This window comes from Cervus elaphus, chromosome 24, assembly GCF_910594005.1.
Source record: "Cervus elaphus chromosome 24, mCerEla1.1, whole genome shotgun sequence".
Taxonomy (NCBI): domain Eukaryota; kingdom Metazoa; phylum Chordata; class Mammalia; order Artiodactyla; family Cervidae; genus Cervus; species Cervus elaphus.
This window is the reverse complement of record NC_057838.1, coordinates 48,287,010-48,307,373: the sequence shown is the minus strand read 5'-3', so window position 1 is coordinate 48,307,373 and position 20,364 is coordinate 48,287,010. Positions and strand designations below refer to the sequence as shown.

General features: G+C 44.2%; 1 protein-coding gene across 2 annotated transcripts in view; it reads right to left on the bottom strand.

The window, feature by feature from the left end:
• ADAMTS9 (ADAM metallopeptidase with thrombospondin type 1 motif 9) overlaps positions 1-20,364 on the bottom strand; it is a 164,393-nt gene that overhangs the window by 14,325 nt on the left and 129,704 nt on the right. For both annotated transcript variants that reach the window (XM_043885648.1, XM_043885649.1), the window contains 7 exons: positions 10,603-10,776; positions 7,683-7,877; positions 6,189-6,321; positions 5,889-5,983; positions 5,679-5,773; positions 5,451-5,584; positions 3,563-3,654 (listed from right to left, as the gene is read on the bottom strand). In XM_043885648.1, the coding sequence (XP_043741583.1) occupies positions 3,563-3,654; positions 5,451-5,584; positions 5,679-5,773; positions 5,889-5,983; positions 6,189-6,321; positions 7,683-7,877; positions 10,603-10,776 (918 nt within the window). The remainder of the gene's footprint in view (positions 1-3,562; positions 3,655-5,450; positions 5,585-5,678; positions 5,774-5,888; positions 5,984-6,188; positions 6,322-7,682; positions 7,878-10,602; positions 10,777-20,364) is intronic.

Below are 20,364 nucleotides of genomic sequence, written 5' to 3'. Positions count from 1 at the left end.
CCCATATTGCAGGCGGATTCTTTACCAGCTGAGCCATCAGAAAGCCCTATTATAGTCTTAATAAATATCAATATTACATCCTAGCTCTTCCATAAAGACTTCCAGGATCAGTTGTAACTTGGAGGTTTCCTCTCCATGTTGGTCCCATAAATGCCAAACAGTTTATGAACTCTTTAGGGGCCTTAAATCCTATGTCTGTACACTGGGAACAAAGAACATTCCTATTCACAGAGGTGATGGGAGGATTTAGTGCGGTCTAAATCAGTGGATGTCATCAGAGGACATTTTTGCCCCCACGGGAAATCTGGCAACCTCAGGAGACATTTTTGGTTGCCATGAAACAGCTGGTGGGTACGTGAGCCACCAGCAGCTGATGCAGAGAGACCAGAGTTATTACTAAATATCCTACAAGGCACAGCCTAGTCCCCAACAACAGAGAATTATCCAGCCCAAAACATCAGTTGTGCTGTGGTCAGGGGGAGGAATTTATCCTAGAATCCTGACTCTTCGGCCTTTAGTGTGATCTCAGGCAAACGGCTTACCCTTCCTGAGGCCATCTGTAAAATGGGTAATAAGACAGAATTACAGAAGATATGACACACCTAGCCCATTACCTGGCAGAGAATAGGTGAGGTTTTAAAAATATTTTTGGAACTTGCTTTATGACAGTACCACGCAGATGTTATTGGCTGTCGTGTTGAGTGACTTCAACACCCAGGTATCTGTGATTGTGGTTACACCGGATGCTCAAAACCCTCCTTGCCTAGCCTCCTTAGACACTGGCTTCTGGATATGCTACATTAGCCCACCTGGCCAATTCTTACCTTCCTAGCCTTCCTCCCCCTGAAGAGGGCATTCACACTGATCACAATGCCCAGACCTCACTATTGCCAAGGACAACCTCTTCTTTCCTTCCTTATCCTGTTTCCCATGAAGACTACCTGTCCAGCCTACATCTCAGAAGACAGACATGATATGCTTTGATGTCAAAGTTCTTAGAAGGAGCAGGCTTCCAGCCCCAGGATGTGTCATGCTGATCCCCATGTTCAGTGTCTGAGCACGTAGCTGAGCAGATTACATGCCGCCTAGATCTGCCTTTTCAGAGCAGGTGATAAACAAGTTTTTGTTCTTATTCTCTCTCTGGCCTTTTCAGGGTCAGGTATTTGCATTTTTAGCCAGCATCCTAGTTGATAATTAGCACTCTGAAAGTTGCCTGTCATCAGTAGACCTACTGTCCTTTCCCACTCCAGTTCATGACATCTCTGTCCCCACAGGCCTTATCTTCAGAGTCTAAAGGGCATGAGAGTTTTAGCTACTATCTCCTGCTGCTGATTTAAGAGTAAAGGTGATTAAGGCATGCAATACTAGATATTCCAGAAAGGTCAGCAAAAGATGTAGCTTTGACAAAGGGAGGTTTTGTTCTCTGCTGGACAAGGGTGTATGCTGTACAAGTCTTGTCTGAAAACGGGATCAGCCAGACACGTCTGCTGTCATGGATTTGGACTCAGATGTACTTGGCATCAAATCTGGCCTCTCCCGAGCACTAGCGTAGGTTTGGATAAGTTACCTGACCTCTCCACACCTCTCAGCTGCCTCATCTGAGCGTTCTCACAGGATGCTGTGGATGATTAAATGCTACACTGATTTAGAAATTCTGAGCACAGTGTCTCAAGTGCAGTAAACACTCAGCAGATACTCATAACACCAGCATCAGTAATAATAACGCCACATGCACTGTGATCAGGATAACAACATACACTCTGGCTGTATCTTGAGTCGAGGGCTCTTGGGGAACCCACCCTTAATGATACATAGATCCTTAAAGCAACAGCAGTGGATGAAGAGGAAAAAGAAGCAGATTGTCAAACACATCGCTCTGCTTGGAAATCTCTGCAGTCACAGATCAGAGGACAAGCAGGACTCCAGAGTAGTTTGCATAGTCCTGCTTTCTACAGACATTTCCCCGGAAAAGTGATTTGAAAAACTCCCACCTTTCATCAGCATTGTTGGTGCTCAATAAACTTCTAAGGAATTGAATTCTAAAAGTATCTGATACAGTTTGAAGAATGGACTGGAAAAAATACAAGTTAGCCTCTCTCTGGCTTTGCTTTTCTCACTTAGCAACTGCATTAGTGTCAGGATTTAGCAAATCAATCAGTTCCTTTGTCTCTGAGTTATTAAAATAATCGAATGCAAATTACCTCTCATTTACTTAAGTTTCCCCAAAGATGCACATATCGAAACAAGAAAATCCTGAGGCATTTGAAAAGGGCAGGGACGGCCAATCTATAAGCTGTTAAATGCAACCCATACGAATGGGGTGTTTGAAGTCATCAAGTGCTCTAAAGAAACCGCACTTCAAAAGTTTTCAATTCCTGGGTAATGGAGAAAAGGCCCCTTTTAACATTCTGTCCTTTGTTTATTTTCTTTCTCCCCTGAGAGCTTCCTTTTCACTTCTCTAAAATGTTTAGCAATACTTTCTAAAGCTTGGGGCTGAGAAAACACGTCGTTAAAAGAAAACTCAGATGTGTTTGTCTTTGGATGGTCTCTGGTTGTGTGTAAACGCATCCTGGGGAGGCAGTGCCTGGCACTCTGAGCATCTCCCAGTCCCAATTCCTAGAACCTGTGAAGGCTCACAGCAACATGAAGATTTCCAACACAGAGTCTGACAACAGCTTTATAAAGACCTCATGTAAACCAGCGAAAAAACTGGGGCCAGGTTCTTCTGTCCAGAATCACCTAATTCATTATATGTCTCCTGCCTTCTCCTTGCAGAAGTCTGTGGCAAAGACTGACGCCTACTTGGCAAAGTGAGCCAAGGATGATTATAACAGCCTGTTTTATTAACAAGCCACACCTCTAAGGAGGCAAAAACCTGCGCAACTGTCGAATGGGTAAGACTGTCACTGAGCAGCTCTGCTGGAGACAGAATCCAGGAGACAGCTTTGCACTTCCTGGTCCAGATGCTGCACGCTTATACAGTGGAAAATGGACTGACAGTTTTTCTGTGTCATGCAATATTCAGAATTTTTAACATCTGACAGCAGAGTGTTGGAATCTGCTTGTACTGCCTTTTGAGAGACAACCGTGTGCACATCTCCCTAACTCTCCTGTGTGTGATAGGATACTGACGACTTGAAACCAGTCAGGGAGAAAACTGACACCCTATAAATGGGCAAATGCTACAAACCACTGCTTCCCCCTGCCTCCATCCCTTGGAGAGCCAGTCATTAAACATTTACGAACATCATCATTTGTTTAACCAAAGCTTGCCCTCTGATACCTGATTTCTTTATAAGATTTTACCATGATCACTGACGCATTTTGCTGAATGCAGAAATCTGGCTCGTGGCCGCGACCATTTCCTTAGGAAGCACCCCTAGGAGCTGAGAGGCTGGGAGCATCTGTAAGGCCTGGATACAGGTGGCCAAACTGCCTTGCAGAGCTAGAGCTGCCATTCTGATTACATTTACAGAAACAGATGCAGCCCAGGGTGGGGGTGGGGTGGCCAGGGTGGGCTGTGGATCCCTGGGGGCGGTGGGTTGGTGTCCCTGGTACGTACCTGTGGGCACTTGGCGGCACTGTAGCAGTCCCCAGCAGTGGCAAAGGGGACGGGATGTCCTTCACTGGTCCTGGCAAATTGTAAGTCAGTGGCTGTGGGGTTTTGGAGAAAGGGTTGAAGGGAGGGGAAAGGTGGGAGTAGGAGAAAGAGTTTGGGAAGGGACAGGATATTAACAAGGAGACAGAAGGGAAGAAGAAGAGTTAGAGAAGTCATAAGCGGGTATGGGAAATAAAAAAAAACAACAATCCAAAATATGATTAGTGAGCAAATGGATCCAGATGTCCACTTGCTCTGCTCCCCCCTCCCCCAGTCACTGTATTTGTGGTTCCGAGAGCTTCCTTCCCTGGGTTTCACCAGCACTGTCTGTCTCCTCACAGTATGGAAGCCAAAAGGGGGTTTCAGATGACTCTGGACTCCATTCCTATATAAATAAATGTGTGAATCACCTCGCTTAAATACAGTGTAATTGGATGACTGTGAACCTCCTGTAGACGGCGGCCTCGGAGGCTGCAGGACTGGGGAAATCAGCCATCCAAGCATTTCCAGCTACTTAGCAGTTCCTCCCCGAGGCTCAGCTGTCCTCCTGTGGCCCAGGCAGTCTAGTTGCCAAAATGTGGAGCAATTAGAACCCACATCTTGAAAATATTAATGGCAGTTTCTCAAGTTTGGGGCTAACTTGTAGTTTTTAAAAAAGCCAATAAAAACAATACTCGCGTTTTTAACCCTCACGTAGGTCCTGAGAACAGCTGGGAGATTGGGGAAGACGGCTCGGGAGCAGAGAGACTGAGAATCCTGCAAAATCTGATGGGGACTGGAAAACAGAGGCAGCTTTTTAAACCTTTCTGCTTTGTCTTTTGGGAATAGCAAGAGAAGGCCTCAATCTTTCCTGCAGTTTTGTGGGAGGGAAATCTGAGTGCCCCATCCTGCCTTTTCCAGCTTCAGCACCAGGAAGCTCTGGGTCTCAGCTGGGGCAGTATTTAAGTGGGAAAAACTGCAGACTCTGCCCTTAGCCCTCATCAGTCTGGCTGAAGGCAATTAAAAATATCTTGGTACAAATCAAGTGTAATCTACCTCCAGAGGAAAGCAAGGCAAGATTACAGGAACAATGTTAATGAAGAAAACTTAATTATTCATTATTTCTGTTTTCCCTCCATTCGAGGGAACGGGTTGGGATATTTGAGCTGTCTTTAACCACTCCTATGATTAATGTCCCTAACAAAAATGCAGTGTCGGCCAGAGTATGAAATCGGCTCACGGGCGGGCTAGTTTAAAAAATAGGTAATTCTGTCCTCCATTTTTCTTCTGTAAATCGGCCATCAGAGCAAATTAGTTTTATGCTTGTGTGTGTGTGTGTGTGTGTGTGTGTGTGCGTGTGTGTGCGCATGTACCCATGTATATGCACTGCTGGTGGGAGCCCAGGCTGGGGTGAATGTTGCTACATGAATTTCATAGCTTCAGAGTCTGCATCTGATCTCTTAAAACGTCTTCCTTCAAAACTTCTGCTCCCATGCTTGCTCTGCCTAACTCAATACTTGGCTCACTCCCACTTGGCCTTAAGGTCTCAACTGCGATGTCATATTTTGGGAGACGCTGCCCTGACTTCCCCATTATGATGGCACCCCTTTAATGTGCCTCTGTCTCCTCTCTTCATCACAAATCTGATGGAGCACTGCCCACTGCTCAGCCCTTTCCAGGCACTGGGGGGACCACAGTGATCAAAGGTGGAGCAAACCCCACCTTCAGGCAGCTTAGACCAGGGTTGTCATCCCTGGATCGTAAGTTCATTTTCGTACCCTCTGGGCCTTGGCCCAACCCCTGAGCAGGATGTGTCATGGCCTGAATGGAAAGACCCACAGACACATGCCCCAGAATGCTCTATGGGACTTACTGATGATCTGCATGGTGGTCAGATCTATTCTGACCTTCTGGAAGCTGGAGAACCCAGCCGCTGTGTAGTCCTTCCGACACTGACAGTCATCACGTCGGCTCCCGTTGTAGGGGCATTCGGTTGGGTTGTGCAACCTACAGGACAGAGAGAATGTTCTGGTGAGGAAGGGGAGGCGTTTCTAGGGATCTCCAGGTGGTCTGGGTTCTTCTGAGCTTGGAGTTCTCCTACCTGTGCCCGTAAACCTCAGAGAAATTCTCAGAGTCGCCATGGACCAGTGTCACATACTCCTTGGGGTGGTCAGAGTGCATCCCTGCACAGAAGACCTGAAAGACAGACCAGACAAAACCTGCCAGGGGAGGCTCGGAAATGGGACCATGACAGCCGGGGCTGCTGGCTCTGAAAGCAGTGCAGAAATAATGACTGAGCTCGGACGAGTACCTTCAGGAGCTTTCCTGTGACAACCAGGAAGTACTCCCCATCTTCGCCGGCACCTTTCAGCCTTTTCACTTCCTTACAGTTCTGGGGCAGCTCACCTAGAATACACAAATCCATGAACATGAGCTGTGAGTCTGCAGTGGCTGCCAACGGGACCGGTTACATCATTCATGTGCACAGTGGTCAGCGTGGGGCCAATGTCTCAAAAATTCACTCTCTATTCCAGAAAAGGGCAGGCAAGCACGTCAACAATGAGACCTGCTCTTCAAGCTCCAGAAAGGTGGCTTTGGTTGGCTGACTTACAGTTATAGATATTGTGGCAGGCTTTTCTTTCTTCTGGCTTCAGGTCAGCAGGGCAGAAGTGGCTGGGCTGGTCGTCACTGGTCAGACACTGCACAGACCTGTGCATCACTCCCACGCCACACGACATGGAGCACTGTAAGCAGAGCAGGGTCGGTGAGGGGTCTGCGGAACCTGGGGGCCTCGGCTTCCTGAGGCATAGAGCTCAGAGCTTAGAGGCTTGTTCAGAACCCCTGTGTTGTGAAAACAAATATCTGATACGTGGACAGCACTTCCTATGGGCCAGTCTTTGTGCTGAGTTTTATACATACATGCCTTTACATATGTACTTATATACCTACATAGGTACTCAAGCATATGAGAAATAAATAATTTTCTCATCTAAGCCTTGCAGTCACCCTATGAGATAGTACTAGTGTTATTCTATTTTTACAGAGGGAAAATTGGGGCTCAAATGTGAGGAAATTTGTTTAAGGTCACGGTGGATCCACGATTGAAACCTCAACCACTTCCAACTGGTCCCAAACTTCTGCCTGATCATCACTGCGCATCAGTGAAAGTCTCATGGTTAGCAGCCAGGAGGCTGGGGCAATTTTCTAGGGCAGTTTCAATTTCAAATATTTTTACCTGTTGTAACCCTAACGCAACCAAGAATTCCTGATCCAGAAGGACAAACAGGCTTCTTAGCAACAGAAGCTACAACAGTGAATACTTCTATAACCCTTATTAGGGGAAAGACAAGAGTTCTGGGTGCTTTTTAATTTTAAATTGTGTTCAAACATGTGGAACCTAAAAAGGTGTCATTATAACCCAAGTGGTTTTTATGCATGAATATTCATTTCATCTTCATAACCCATTCTGCAGGGGACGAAACAGACATGAACATTTGGCTTCTTGTCCAAAGATCAAACAAGTCAATCCTAAAGAAATCAGTCCTGAATATTCATTGGAAGGACTGATGCTGAAGCTGAAGCTCCAATACTTTGGCCACCTGATGCAAAGAACTGACTCACTGGAAAAGACCCTGATGCTGGGAAAGATCAAAGGCAGGAACAGAAGGGGATGAAAGAGGACAAGATAGTTGGATTGCACCACTGACTCAATGGACATGAATTTCAGCAAGCTCTGAGAGATGGTGAAGGTCAGGGAAGCCTGGCATGCTGCAGTCCATGGGGTTACAAAGCGTCAGACACAAGTGAGTGACTGAGCAACAACAACCAAGGCTGTTCAACTGGGAAGTGGCAGAACCGAGAATCAGGTGGAGGCTGTCTGGCATCAGGGCTAGCCACCCCCACCCCCGGCCCCTGCTCTAAGCACCAGACCCACCAATCAGAGCAGCCTTCTTTCCCTATCAGCCCATTTCAAGATGCTAACTCCTGTTTCTCTCCCAGGGCTCTCCTGGAAGGCAGTCACTCAGGACCACTCAGGTAAGGTATGTTTAAGTCGGGGTTTGAGATCCAGCAGCTGGCCACTGTGACCACCCAGCTGTCTACTTACGCTCCCCCAGTTGCCCACTCTCCAGGTGGCCGACACAGGGCACTCTCGCAGGAAGCAGGCCTGGACACTGGGCGGCTGCATGCCTGGGCAGTTGATGGTGGTTTGGTAGCTGTACTCGTAATTCTCCTTCCCGGTGTAAATCTCACTACAGGAGACCAGCCTTTGTTTGTAGCCCTTTCCACAGGTCACTGAGCACTGGGAAGAGGCGGGTAGAGAGCAGAGGTTGGAGCAGGGCCTGGGGGCAGCCACAATAGGCCCCTGACCTCCACATCGAACGCTGACCCCGGAACAACAGGGCAGAGAGCTCTCTTTATTAGCTTCTAATGCACTACAAGCAGCAGCCCACAGCACTCAGGGGACGTGCAAGCCCTACAGGAGCCTTCCAGGATCCATGCTCCCACTGCATATTTGCCCCCAACCAGTCCCCAGTGGGGGGCACCTCAAGCCCCTGCTCTGGATTTTCAAGGGGGAGAAGCAGGTCGGGGAGGCGCTCCATCTGTCTTTGGGTCCACTTACAGCATCCAAAGCTCTACAAGGGTGGACAAATCACACTTTTCTGAACCTACCATGACTGCGTCAGAGAAGTGACCCGGTGAGATGCAGAGAGCGCCGGAGACGCCCTCTGTGTAAAACCCAGGCTCTTTGCCGAAAGAGGACTGTGGGACAATATCCTTTCCTACTTGATGGTCTGTTTGCCCATCTGCCCTCTGCTCAGTCTTCTGTCCCCTGTCTCCCTGGCTATGTATTGGGTTGGCCAAAAAGTTCGTTCAGGTTTGTAGTAGCAGAAAGCCCAAACAAACTTTTTGCCAATACAGTATCTTGACTTAAATGTTACCTTTCTGCTTCTCTTTCACTCTCTCTCTAAATCATGCAGTCATTTAGGCCTTTTGCCATAATTATATGGCACTTAAAAATACCCAGACAATCCAGAAAAGGAGAAAAAAGAAGTTTTTCAGGGGTGTCCCAGCTCCCTTCTATGATGGGACATTTAATTGGTTATTGGTAAGATTTCTAGATTGTGTTCAACTTCCTCAGCTACATACTTTATATGATATACTGTTTTAAAAAGAGAATAGAAATTAACCAACAAATTTAGTTTGGATGATATTTTTGGGAAAAGTCATGAAATAATTGGCCACTCGCTGTAAAAATGTTACACAAAACTAAGGTAGAGTTTCAGGATTCTCAAGGTCAAAGAAGGGGCCCGAGTTCCAGATGAACCCTGGAAATTGTGTGCAGCATGTGGCGCATTTTGCTTTTCTCGGGGTGAGGGATCATAGCTTCTTGGCTCAGTCGTAAAGATTCTGCCTGCCAATGCAGGAGATGCAGGTTTGATCCCTGGTCAGGGAAAATCCTATGGAGTAGAGAATGGCAACCCATTCCAGTATTCTCTGCCTGGAAAATCCGATGGACAGAGGAGCCTTGCAGGCTACAGTCCATGGGGTTGCAAAGAGTCGGACAAGACTTAGCTACTAAACGACGACAACAACCATGGATTCCATCAGTTCTCACTTGCTATTAAAACCAGTGTCTCTTTTTCCTGCTGCCTCCTGAGTTATCACATTAACCCACATGGCTGGCCGCTCCTGCAGCATTTCCAGGGGGAAGGCTCCCCTTGACGGGGTCCCTGAGGGAGAAGGGAGCCAGCCCAGCCACAGGCACGCAGAACATCCTCGGGCCTTCCCTTCCAGCTGGCTCGAGACTTGGAAACACTCTGTGTCCACTTCCTTCTTTGGCTGCTGCTGTTCAAATGCCCAAAGATGCAGCTGATACCAGGCCAGCGGAGTGCACGGCTCGTCTGAGGTATGTCATGTGTGGGTAGATGGCTTACAAATGGTGTCTGGCCAAGCTGTGGGTATTTTAGAGTATCCAAAATGCACGCCTTGACCTCAACCTGCATTACTTTAAAGGCTGAATGTCTGAGATGGCAGGTGCTAAGACCCCCTTCCCCCTACCAGGCGGGAGCAATAGGAATCCCTATTTATGTGGGGGATGCGCTGGGAGGTAGTCTTTTATACCAATGGATGGGAGCTCCAAAAACGGTCAAGTTCTATCCAGAGGCCTCCAAGCTCTGAAAAGAACACATACCCTTCAGTAGCTGTTAAGAGCATCCTGAAAATGTTGAGTGCTCTGGCTTCCTTTATCCATTGCACACCAGAGTCCTCATGTGTAAGAGGCTCTCATCTCTGGGGGTGGGGGGTTGGAGAGAGGAATAAGGTGGGGGACATCCTACGAATGAGTCTGAAAGATCACCTCTGCTAACACAGGACCCGCATTTCTGCATGGCCTTCACTGCAGGGGAAGAGAACCTGTTCCTCTTACACACCAGGTGCTAGTCTGTCACTGCTGCTGCCAAGTCACGTCAGTCGTGACTGACTCTGTGCGACCCCACAGACGGCAGCCCCCCAGGCTACCGTTAGTCTGTCACAGTCCCCACCATTTCTTATTGCCTCCCTCACGCTAAGATATTTTCTTTTTTTTTTTTGTTTTTGGCTGTGCCCTGCAGCATGGGGGATCTTAGTTCCCCGACGAGGGATCAAACTCATACCTGTTGCATTGTACAGAGTCTTAACCACTGGACTGCCAGGAAAGTCCCCTAAGATATTTTCTTATACTTAACCTTCTTCAGGCACCTATAGCCATCCTCTAAGAATTCCTTTCTAATGATAATAACAGGACATCAGGGTGAATCACATGATTTTAGAGTTGAGGGGAGCTTGGACACCATCTCATGCACCTTCCCCGGTTTGCATATGTGGGACTCCAGCCCAGGAAGGCTGAGGGACTTGTCTGAGGGCTTCCAGTTCTCAGGGAAAGAACCAGCAGGTGAGTGTGTGTCTCCCACATTCTTGCCCTCATCAGTCTGTCACCCCTAGGCCATCGCTGCCTGAAGGCGGTTCCAGAACCCCCAAGACCATACCTCTGACCATTCTCCTGTGATCCAGACATACTCGCAGGGCTGCAGACTACAGCCCTCGTGGTCCGCAGGCCGTGTGCTCACGTCACAGTGCATGCCGTGAACCTCACCACCCTTGTCCTCATCCACACACGCCACCTTCCGGTACCTGGAGCCTTCACCACAAGTCTTGGTGCACTGTTACAGACAGACAAACAGGTGGTGATGTGGAAGAGTAATAGATGACTTCTCATGTCTTGTTACTGTGATCATTTATTTTCCTTTCTATATACTCTTTAAGATTGGGAGATCTCTGAGTGTAGGTATCATTGGAGAACTCATTATTTTACCCTCATAACTTAACAATGTAACTGAGAAGAACACAGGTGATTGCATATTGGATCTAATCCTTTGGCTCTAACTCTTGTGCTCTGTTGCCTGTACTTAGCCATGCTGCCTCTGCACCTTTCATAAGAGAATGTTGCCTGTAATGTATGTTACAGCCCATTCTCAAGGCTCTGACCTTTAAAGTATTCATTCATATAAGAATAAAAAGTTGCCAAGAAGAAAATAACAATGGTCCTATTGGAGGTTTACGGGAACATTATGACCAGACCTACTTGGACAGCTCTGAGAACAAAGAATTCTGGTATCAAGAAGTCTGCAACAACTAGCCATATGAGTCTAGCTCTGGTTAAGATGGTTCTTTGGGACACTAGTCCACCATCTTCTTGGTCCACTGGCTTTCTGAATAGAGTCAGAAAATTGCTATTCCTTGCCCCAATACCTCATCCCTTGATTTACTGTGGCAAGCAGCATGAGCTTGAACTTGGTAACAACAATATTGTTTCTGCCATAGTGATCAGCATTCAATAAGTGACTGTCAGGATGAAGCAATGAAAGTGTGAATGAATGAAAATTGGATTTGGAAAGAACCTTACTTCACTCACTCAAACACTAAATCTCTTTAAAACATATGGCCTCTAGTTGTTGATGCTGAAATACCTCTAGAGTCAGGGAAGTCATTTCCTGTTCAGGTGGTCCATTTCATCTTATAACACAGAACCAAGCCTATCTCTTTGCTGACTCCAACCTCTTGTCCTAGTGGTTAATTCCAAGGGAGCATAAAGGACAAGTTTTGTTTCCTACAAATAACCACCCTCAGACACCTGAGGATAGCTTTTCTGTGGCACCTATAGCCTTTTCTTCTCCAGACTGAACTGGTGTCATCCCCGGATCATTTGGCCAGTATCCACCAAGTTCCTAAGAAGTGTCTGGCCCTGTGATGGGTCTGGATGAATGGTAATGGACACAAAGAGCACAGAGATGAGCTGTATTTTAGTAGCAAAGACAGACATTAAAGAGGTAGACAGCTAGGGATCAAGATTGAGCCACTACCATAATTTCCATTTTTCAGATGAATAAGTTAGGATTTAGCCACCTAAAGATCCCAGGCTATCCATCTCTTTGTGAGGTAAACAGGATAGATGTTTTTTATTCCCATAAACCATGTGGAGAACACAGAGCAAGTGGTATGTTTCAATCTAGAATGATCTTTGTGCTGACCACAAATTACTTATCTCATTTTACTTTGACCAAGAGCAAACCCCACTGTAAAAGTTTTACCTTAGTTATCTGTGCTGTTAAAGGTCTTCCAAAGCCTGTCCTATCTAAAGCATCGGTGTCACTCAACATTTCAAGACTAGATTACACAGGAAAGGCACTGTAACCAACCTGTGTCAAGGACAGCTTAGGTTTCCTTTAACCAGGGATTATAAACTCTCTTGTCTTGGGGCCTTATCCAACTACTTTGAACTGTCATTGTTGCTCACATAATATATTTTAAACTTTCTCCTGTTAGTTAGACAGCGTCACAGATCCCATTTCTCTTTTGTCTCTGACAAGTCTCCTTTGCTTTTATGACCTGCCTTACCCCAAAGGCATTTGAGTTTGCATTCTTTTTTTTTCCCATTTATTTTTATTAGTTGGACTGATTCATGTCAATGTATGGCAAAAACCACTACAATATTGTAAAGTAATTAGCCTCCAAAGGCATTTGAGTGTGGAATTCAGCTTGACCCAGAGATGTCTTACCTCATATACCTCTTGCCTTTCTTTTCTTTTTCTTTCTTTCCTCATTTCTTCCTTCTTTTCTCCCTTCCTTCTTTTTCTTTTTCTTTTTTTTTGGTTAGGAAAATAGACATAATCTATTCACCATTTTAACCATTTTAAAGTGTACAATTCAGTGGCATATAATCACTAGCCATGCTGTGAAATCACATCACCCCAAAAGGGAACCCTACACCCTTTAAGCAATCACTCTCCTTCCCCCTTTCTCTCAGACTGTGGCAACTACCAATCTACTTTTTGTCTTCATGGATTTGCCTGTTCTGGGTATTTCATAGAAGTGGAATCATCCAATATGTGGCCTGTTGTGTCTGGCTTCTTTCATTTAATAGAATGCTTTCAAGGTCTTGCCATGTTGAGAACGGATCAGTATTTCATTCCTTTTTATGGCTGAATAGTCCATTGTATGGATATACCACATTTTTATTTATTCAAATGTTAATGGACATTTGGGTTGTCTTGTCTTTTGGCTATTATGAAGAGTGCTGCTATTAACATTTGTACGCAAATTTGAACATCTGACTTCTATTCCTTTGGGTGTATCCTTAGGAGTTAGAAATGCTGGGTCATCTGGTATATCCATGTCTTTTGTGAGCTGCTTTGTTCTTTCAAAAAGTAGAGGCGGTATGCATGTGGCTGTGTCTTGATAGCTCCTTATCAAATATTTGCAAATTTAATTTAAAATTTCTGTTGCTTCGAATTCAACATCTAGAGCATGGAATCATTCGTAATTTTTCTGGGGCACAAATCTGAATAGAAAACAGTGTGAGATGAGCATAGAGAAGCATCCTTTCCTACCAGTGCAGGAGACTTGCTGTGCCGGATGCCTAGCCCGGCTCTGACTCAGCAGTTCTTGGGATTTCTCTTCTCCTGAAGGATACTGAGAACCATTGTGAAGTAATAACGTTTCAGTTGCTTCATTAAAAAAAGCTAAATGAGCCACTGAATGTCACAAAACAAGACTGGCTAATCTGTGATGTGTAGATCTGTACAGAAGACATACTTAACTCCCCACAGAAAAGGTAATTCCTGAGAAATCAGGACTTAGGTAGTGCAGAGAAGAACATATTACTGAGCAGTCAACCTGGACTAAACCTTCCAGTGTCCTCTTTTATTTTCACTAATCCATAGGACTTTAAGCTGTATCAATAAGTAACAGTTTAGAGCAGAAAAGCAAGGATTACTTTTCTGCTTATTAGACGTTTCTCCCTTGGTCTTAAGTAATGCTTAACTACCATAAAAACTACTTCGCCAATGGCGGCAAAGGGCATTGGGAAACCTTATTTTGAATATAACTTTTAGAACAACTAAAGTAAGTAAATAAGTGACTTGCCCAGTGGTTTGGAATGAGTCAACAGTGGTTCTGAAAATCACTTAGCATGGCCATTCTCCTGGGGTTTTAAATCCTAACCAGAGCATAGGGGCTGGGTAATCAGAAAGCAATCCAGCCCATACTATAGGGTTTTATTAGCTTTCAGCAATATCACCCATTCTACCCATGTAAGATTTATGATTCTTCCCTCTGTCCTGGAATATGACCTAGAATGTTCTGGAAAACAGATGGAAAAGCTCAACTAAGCTTATTTTAACTTTGAGAAGATTTTTCTCCAATTTCTTTATAGTGTAAGACACACTACCAGCCTCTCTGAAATTCAGCATACCTGTGATTCAGAAGGCAACTACCACAGCCCTAGGTTAACTTAGGTAGTTTGCCCCTTGTCCCATGGGCTACATGTGCCTATAAATGTGTTCAAACTCAGGGTGGGGGGCGGAAATAACGTTTTAAATTTGAGGGTAAGATCTAAAATAAACTTTTACGGCACTATTTTATTTAGCTAGTTTGGCTGACCACACGGTGATGTCTACAAAGGATCATTTAATGCAATGAGTAGACACTGTGTTTCCTAAAAGATTGGAATCGAGTTGCTTTACTTTTTTTTTTTTTGCTTAGGTGCTCTAACCATAGAGGAAAGAAAATCATTCTTCATATTCACCTGCTCAACCTGTATGGTTGCTGATTTTCTCCATGGATGAAAGAATGTTGTGTTCTTACTAGGGTCAGGTTATCACTGTTGAATAGTGTGTGGGAAAGCAAGCAAAAGAACAAATGAAGAACTTGACAGTATAGTGTTCTGGTTGTGCTAAACAGAGACTTTGGCTAAAAGGAACAGAAAGTAAATATCAATTTATCCAAACATTGCTTTACATCCAAAAAAGAAAAAAGAAAAAGCAACCTTCAAATTATAACAGGTTCATTTTAAAAGTGGAGTTTGGGCATCTTTGTCCTAAAATATTATATGTGCCAGGGTAAAAGGCAGAAATAACTGTGTGGATACATCTTGTAACTTTAAAGTCATTCACTCATTCAACCAATACAAACACACCTCAGAGACATAGTGGGTTTGGTTCCAGATCATCACAATAAAGGGAATATCACATTAAAGTGAGTCACAAGGGTTTCCTAGTTTTCCAAGGCACAAAAAGAAATTATATTTGCACTATAATCTACTATGTCATAGCACTATGTCTAAAAATGTACATAATTTTAAAACTCTTTACTGATTTAAAACAAACACACACACACAGCTGCCCATCACCTCAGCTTCAGTGTATCCCAGTAGGAACATCAGAAATCACTGATCACGGGCCCAGAAACACACGGGGCCCTGTCCTCCCTCTCCCTTCTACTAGAATCACTTCCTCTTGGCACTTTACCTCTGACCACCCTAGAGAAGGTAGGGCTAGCCTATCATTCTCTATTTAAGCACCTTGTCCGTATTGTTTTTTTTTTTTCCATCCCAGCACTTTTCATAATTGGCAATTTCATAGAACGTGTCTGTTTGCTTGTCTTCTGTCTGTCTCTTTCACTAGATAATCAATCCCCACCATAGCAATTTCACATTTTCTATTGTAACTGTACCGTCTAATGCCTGGCACTATGCAGGTACTCGATAAAGAATTGTTGAATACATGAATGAAGGAATGAGTAATAATGAGTTAGTATTTGGCCCTTGTTCACACATCAAAACCTGATCACTCCCTACTGTAAACTTCATAAAATCTTTGTAACCAACTGGCCAAGGACCCGCAGCTCATGACTAATTTTTCGGTTGTAAGAGGATGAACTTGGGAATCATTTTACAGCTGATATCAATAAAAGTTTTTAGAATCCAAATATGCGTTAGAGTGGTCCAAGTCCCTGCACCGGGTCAAACAGCCATGGGGTGGGCAGCTCTACAAAGGCCAGGCAGATCTGAGCACAGCTTGTCCATGGCAATGTGACAGGAAAGTAAAACATCTGTCCTTACAGGAAAAACAGAGCTTGTCTGACTGTTCTAAAAGCCATTTTACAAGGCTGTGATTTTAGAGGTGAAGCCAATTACCAGGTCTTGTTTTATAAAGTCTTTTCTCCTTCCTTCCTTCCTTTCTCTCTCTCTCCCTTCCTCTTTCCTTCCTTCCTTCCTTTCTTCCTTTCCTTCCTTCCTTTCTTCCCTCTACCTATTATTCTCTCACTACATTCATTCACGGAGTCACTCATTCATCAAGTGTTCTCAATGCTGCAGCCACTGTGCTAAAAGCTGGGGAAAACTCTGGTGAACAAGCTTTATGACTTCAAACAGCTGACAATATCGACAGCAAAGTCAGGCAAAAACGATTCAGAGCACTAAATGTTGAAGCAGAGTATTTTCAGGGTGCAATGAGAGTGGACAGGAGGGCTACCTGACTCAGTCATTCGAGGGGAGGTATGATCAGCAAGTGCTTCTGAAAAGATACGACATCTTATCTGAGACCTGAAGGATGAGCAAAGGTCACTGAAAAAGGACCCCAACAAGGAAAGGAGGAGGGCAGTCTTACTGTGATACAGAGGTACTAGGGAGGAAGGAGAGTATTCTGGGTAAAGATAAGAAAAGGTAAAAAAAAAGAACACTTGTTAAGTCCTGGGAGATTTACTCCTTAAAGCTAAGAGATGTATAACCCACATACTCAGAATTCATATTTGATCAAAAGCCCTATAAGTAAGCTGTAAGTAAATTCATTACCTTACTTATAGGGCTTTTGATAATCTATAAATTTATAGATAATAATACTATAAGTTTCTTATGATAGTAATTTTCAAAAGAATTGAAAAGTCAATTTTTTAAACTCAGCCTCAAGAGCATAATAATTCAAAAGTGAGTAAAACTGAGCAGTGAAAAGCTAAATAACTAACCCAAAGTTGGCAGGTGATCTTAAAAGCCCAACATTGTGATACACAGTCTTTGCTGAAGTGCTGGTCATCATCTGAACTCTCCATCAAGAGTTTACCGTACCAAAGAGAAGTAACATTTGTGGAAGGCATAAAATATGCTAGGCACTGCACTGAATCCCTCACTTAACCTCATTTAAACTATGACCCTGATTCAGCAAAGTCTGACATATAATACCCATTTTGCAGATGAACTAAATGGAGCCCACAGATTTGATGTCAATTTCCCAGAGTCCCAGGTGGTCTTGTTTACAACGTGGTTTTCTGAAGAGAGCAATTTTCTCTTCTTCAATTATTTTGTGCTATATCTGAAAGTCCAGGCTCTACCCTTATGGTACCATGAATAAACATTAACTCCCCTTCCCCAGTATAGTCAATAGGCCTCTCAATACACAAAGGGGACCACTGACATGCTCCATCTTCATCAAGACTTCCCCTCAACCACACGCCATAAGGTCTGATTGTCAACCAACTAGACCAAGAATTTCATTTTAAGAAGAGAGTGGGGTAGTCACCCTCTAGAGAGTTCTACTAATACTTTGATGTCAACTATGAAGAAAGAGGCTGGCCAAGCCAAAAATAAAATAAAATAAAAGAATTCACCTCGGATGTATGTCAACACGGGAGGAGGTAGAATATAACCATTCAGAGCATGTATTCCTGAGGTCAGGCTTCTGGGCTTCAAATCCCAGTCTTATTACTTAGTAACTACATGAACTTGGATGAATTAACTTAGCTAAGCCTCAAGCTTCCTCATCTTTAAGTGAGGATAAAAATTTAATTACAACACCAGAGAGTTATGGAAAAGGTTAAATGAGGTCCTCCATATAAAAATACTCAATAGAGTGCTTGGTCCATACCTTAACGAACAATGAGATGTATTACTTTTATTATCATTTGTATTAGGGCCACTGTACCAGATAATCATAGAGGATGCCCCTCACATTGCAGCCTATGGGAATGGCTCCTTTGGGCTTGTACAGTGTACAGCCTGTGTGACTGTATACAACATTCCTGATATCATGCTATTGTGCATAGGTGGAACTCATGCTTCTCAAGGTGGGCACTTGGATTATTTCTCATGAAGAGGAAGGTGCCATTTGCTATATGCCTGGCATGAAACATATCTTGCCAACAAACAGTGGCTTTTTAATAGTGTCCAACAGGAGAGCAAAATGAAAAAATGCACATGTAGAAAGTAAACAACAGCTCTGAGTTAGCTGTCAAGAACAGCTAAGAAGAAGAGAACGTCCCATAATGGGATGGGATGGGGGTAGCAAGTGTCCAGCATCTGATTCACTGGGATCTAAGGCTGTGCCCTGACATCTCACTGACATCAGGTCAAGGTGTCAGTTGATGAGGGGCGGGAAGTTAAGACGTGTTTGCACAAAGCACATATGAGGTAAAATGGAAGCGGAGTGAGTGGGTGCAGAGGAGGAGAGAACTGGAATGAAGGTACAGGTTGATCGAGGGGTGCATGAAGGGGGTGGACTATCAAGTGACCACCCAGTTGACTGTTTAACAAGGACACTTTAGACCATGGAAGTAGGGGCAATTAACAATTACACCGGGGCTGCCCCAGGTAAATAGGATTCCTGGCATGGTTTATGAAGGTGGTTGCCCAATTGCTCACAGCATTCCCTTGAAGCCCTGTGGCCAAGGGGATGTTTGGAAAGGACCACCAGCATTCCCTGCTAATGAGGAACTATGACTTTTGATAGAGCTTCTCCCTCCACCATCTAGCAGCCCTGAGTCTCACTCTGGCCAACTTAGTGTCATGTGAGGGCCTCCAACCTCCCTCACCAACCAGGTCCACTAGTCTCCAACTCTTTACTTTGGGTTCAGGATGATGGGAAAGCATGTTGGCAGAAGGGTAACTATCAGAGCCTGCTTTTCTCATTGCTTCCATCTGACCAACTTCTAAATTTAGCCACAGGCCAGGCTTTCTTCGCAGGTCTTCTATTCTTACATGGCACTTGAAAGCAATATTTGAGGAAGGATTTAGAAAGATCGATCTGCATGGCACATGCAAAGATGTAAATTTCTAGGCACGTTTTGGATGATCAGAGAAGAGGATCTCCTCAGTGCGTATCTGGCAAGATTTCTAGTCTGTGGGAGTCAGAAAGAAGTGTCAATGGAGCATGCATTTTCCCAACTAACTCCAGCGTTTTCAAAAGTTGGCTAAAGCATCAGCTGTCAGCTTAGATTCATTTCTGAACACTCTTACTCTGCTCCTTGGAGCAGTCACACAGGGTTGAGTTTGGCAGGACATGAAGACAGAGAGGGAGAGAGCAGGCGGTGGTAGGTCTGAAGCAAGAATTAGAAGGAGAATTGAGTGGTGACTCACAGGCAGAGACGAAGAAATCTTTTCTCCCTTCTGTATCTCACCCTGTCAATCCCTAAGCCACTCGATTATTTGTAATTTTCTCAGAGGGACTTTGCATAGTTACCATTATTACCATTTTACAGATGGCAAACTCACAGCTCAGAAAATTAGGCATCCTTGTCCTAAGTCAAGCATCTGAAGTGTGGCAGTGCCGGGATATGAACCAAGTCTGACCAATTCTACAGCCTCTGGGGTTCCCAGCAACTTGTGTGGCTCAAGTACAATTAATTTGAAATATAACTGCTCTAGCCATTCCTCTCTTCCACTGTCTGGTAGAAGTTAAAAAAAAAAGAAAGAAAATAAATCAAAAAACCCTAGAGTTTCCTTTGAAAGGGAAAATGAGAAATTTTTTTTTTTTTTTAAAGTAGAGAGAGAGGGTGAGACTCCTAAAGAAAAGAGATGGCTGAAAACAATAGAAGTAATCAATCAGGAAGGTGAGAGAGAGGGAAGAACAGAGCTGGAAGGCTGAATCCCCATAAGGATTAAGAATGCAGTTGTAGGAAAACAAATCCCATTTAAAATGGAATAAAAAAGAATAAAACACCTAGGAATAAATTTAACCAAGGAGGTGAAAGAGCTGTACATTGAAAACTATAAGACATTGATAATAGACACTGAAGAAGGCAGAAATACATGGAAAGATTCAGTGCTTATAGGCTAGAGGAATTAATATGGTTAAAAGGTTCATAATATCCAAAGAACCGCATGCAAAAGAATAAAACTGGACCCCAATCTTACACCATAACAGAAATAAACATGTGATGAATAAAAAGCACTCACCAGAGTGCCAGGCACTGTCTCTCCTGTCCTGAAAAACTGTTGCTGGTGGGAAATTCCTGTCTCAATCTTCCTATCTCTGAACATTTTACACCTTGTACTTTCTGTTTCATTCCAATGTCAGTAGATAAAGTATTGCTTTTTTAAATATCCTTTCCTCCCTTTTCTACAACTGAATCTTCTCCACTGGGAACAGAGGAACCTCCCTACAAAAGTCCTATCCTGGCTAGCACCAGGCCATTCCTCAGGG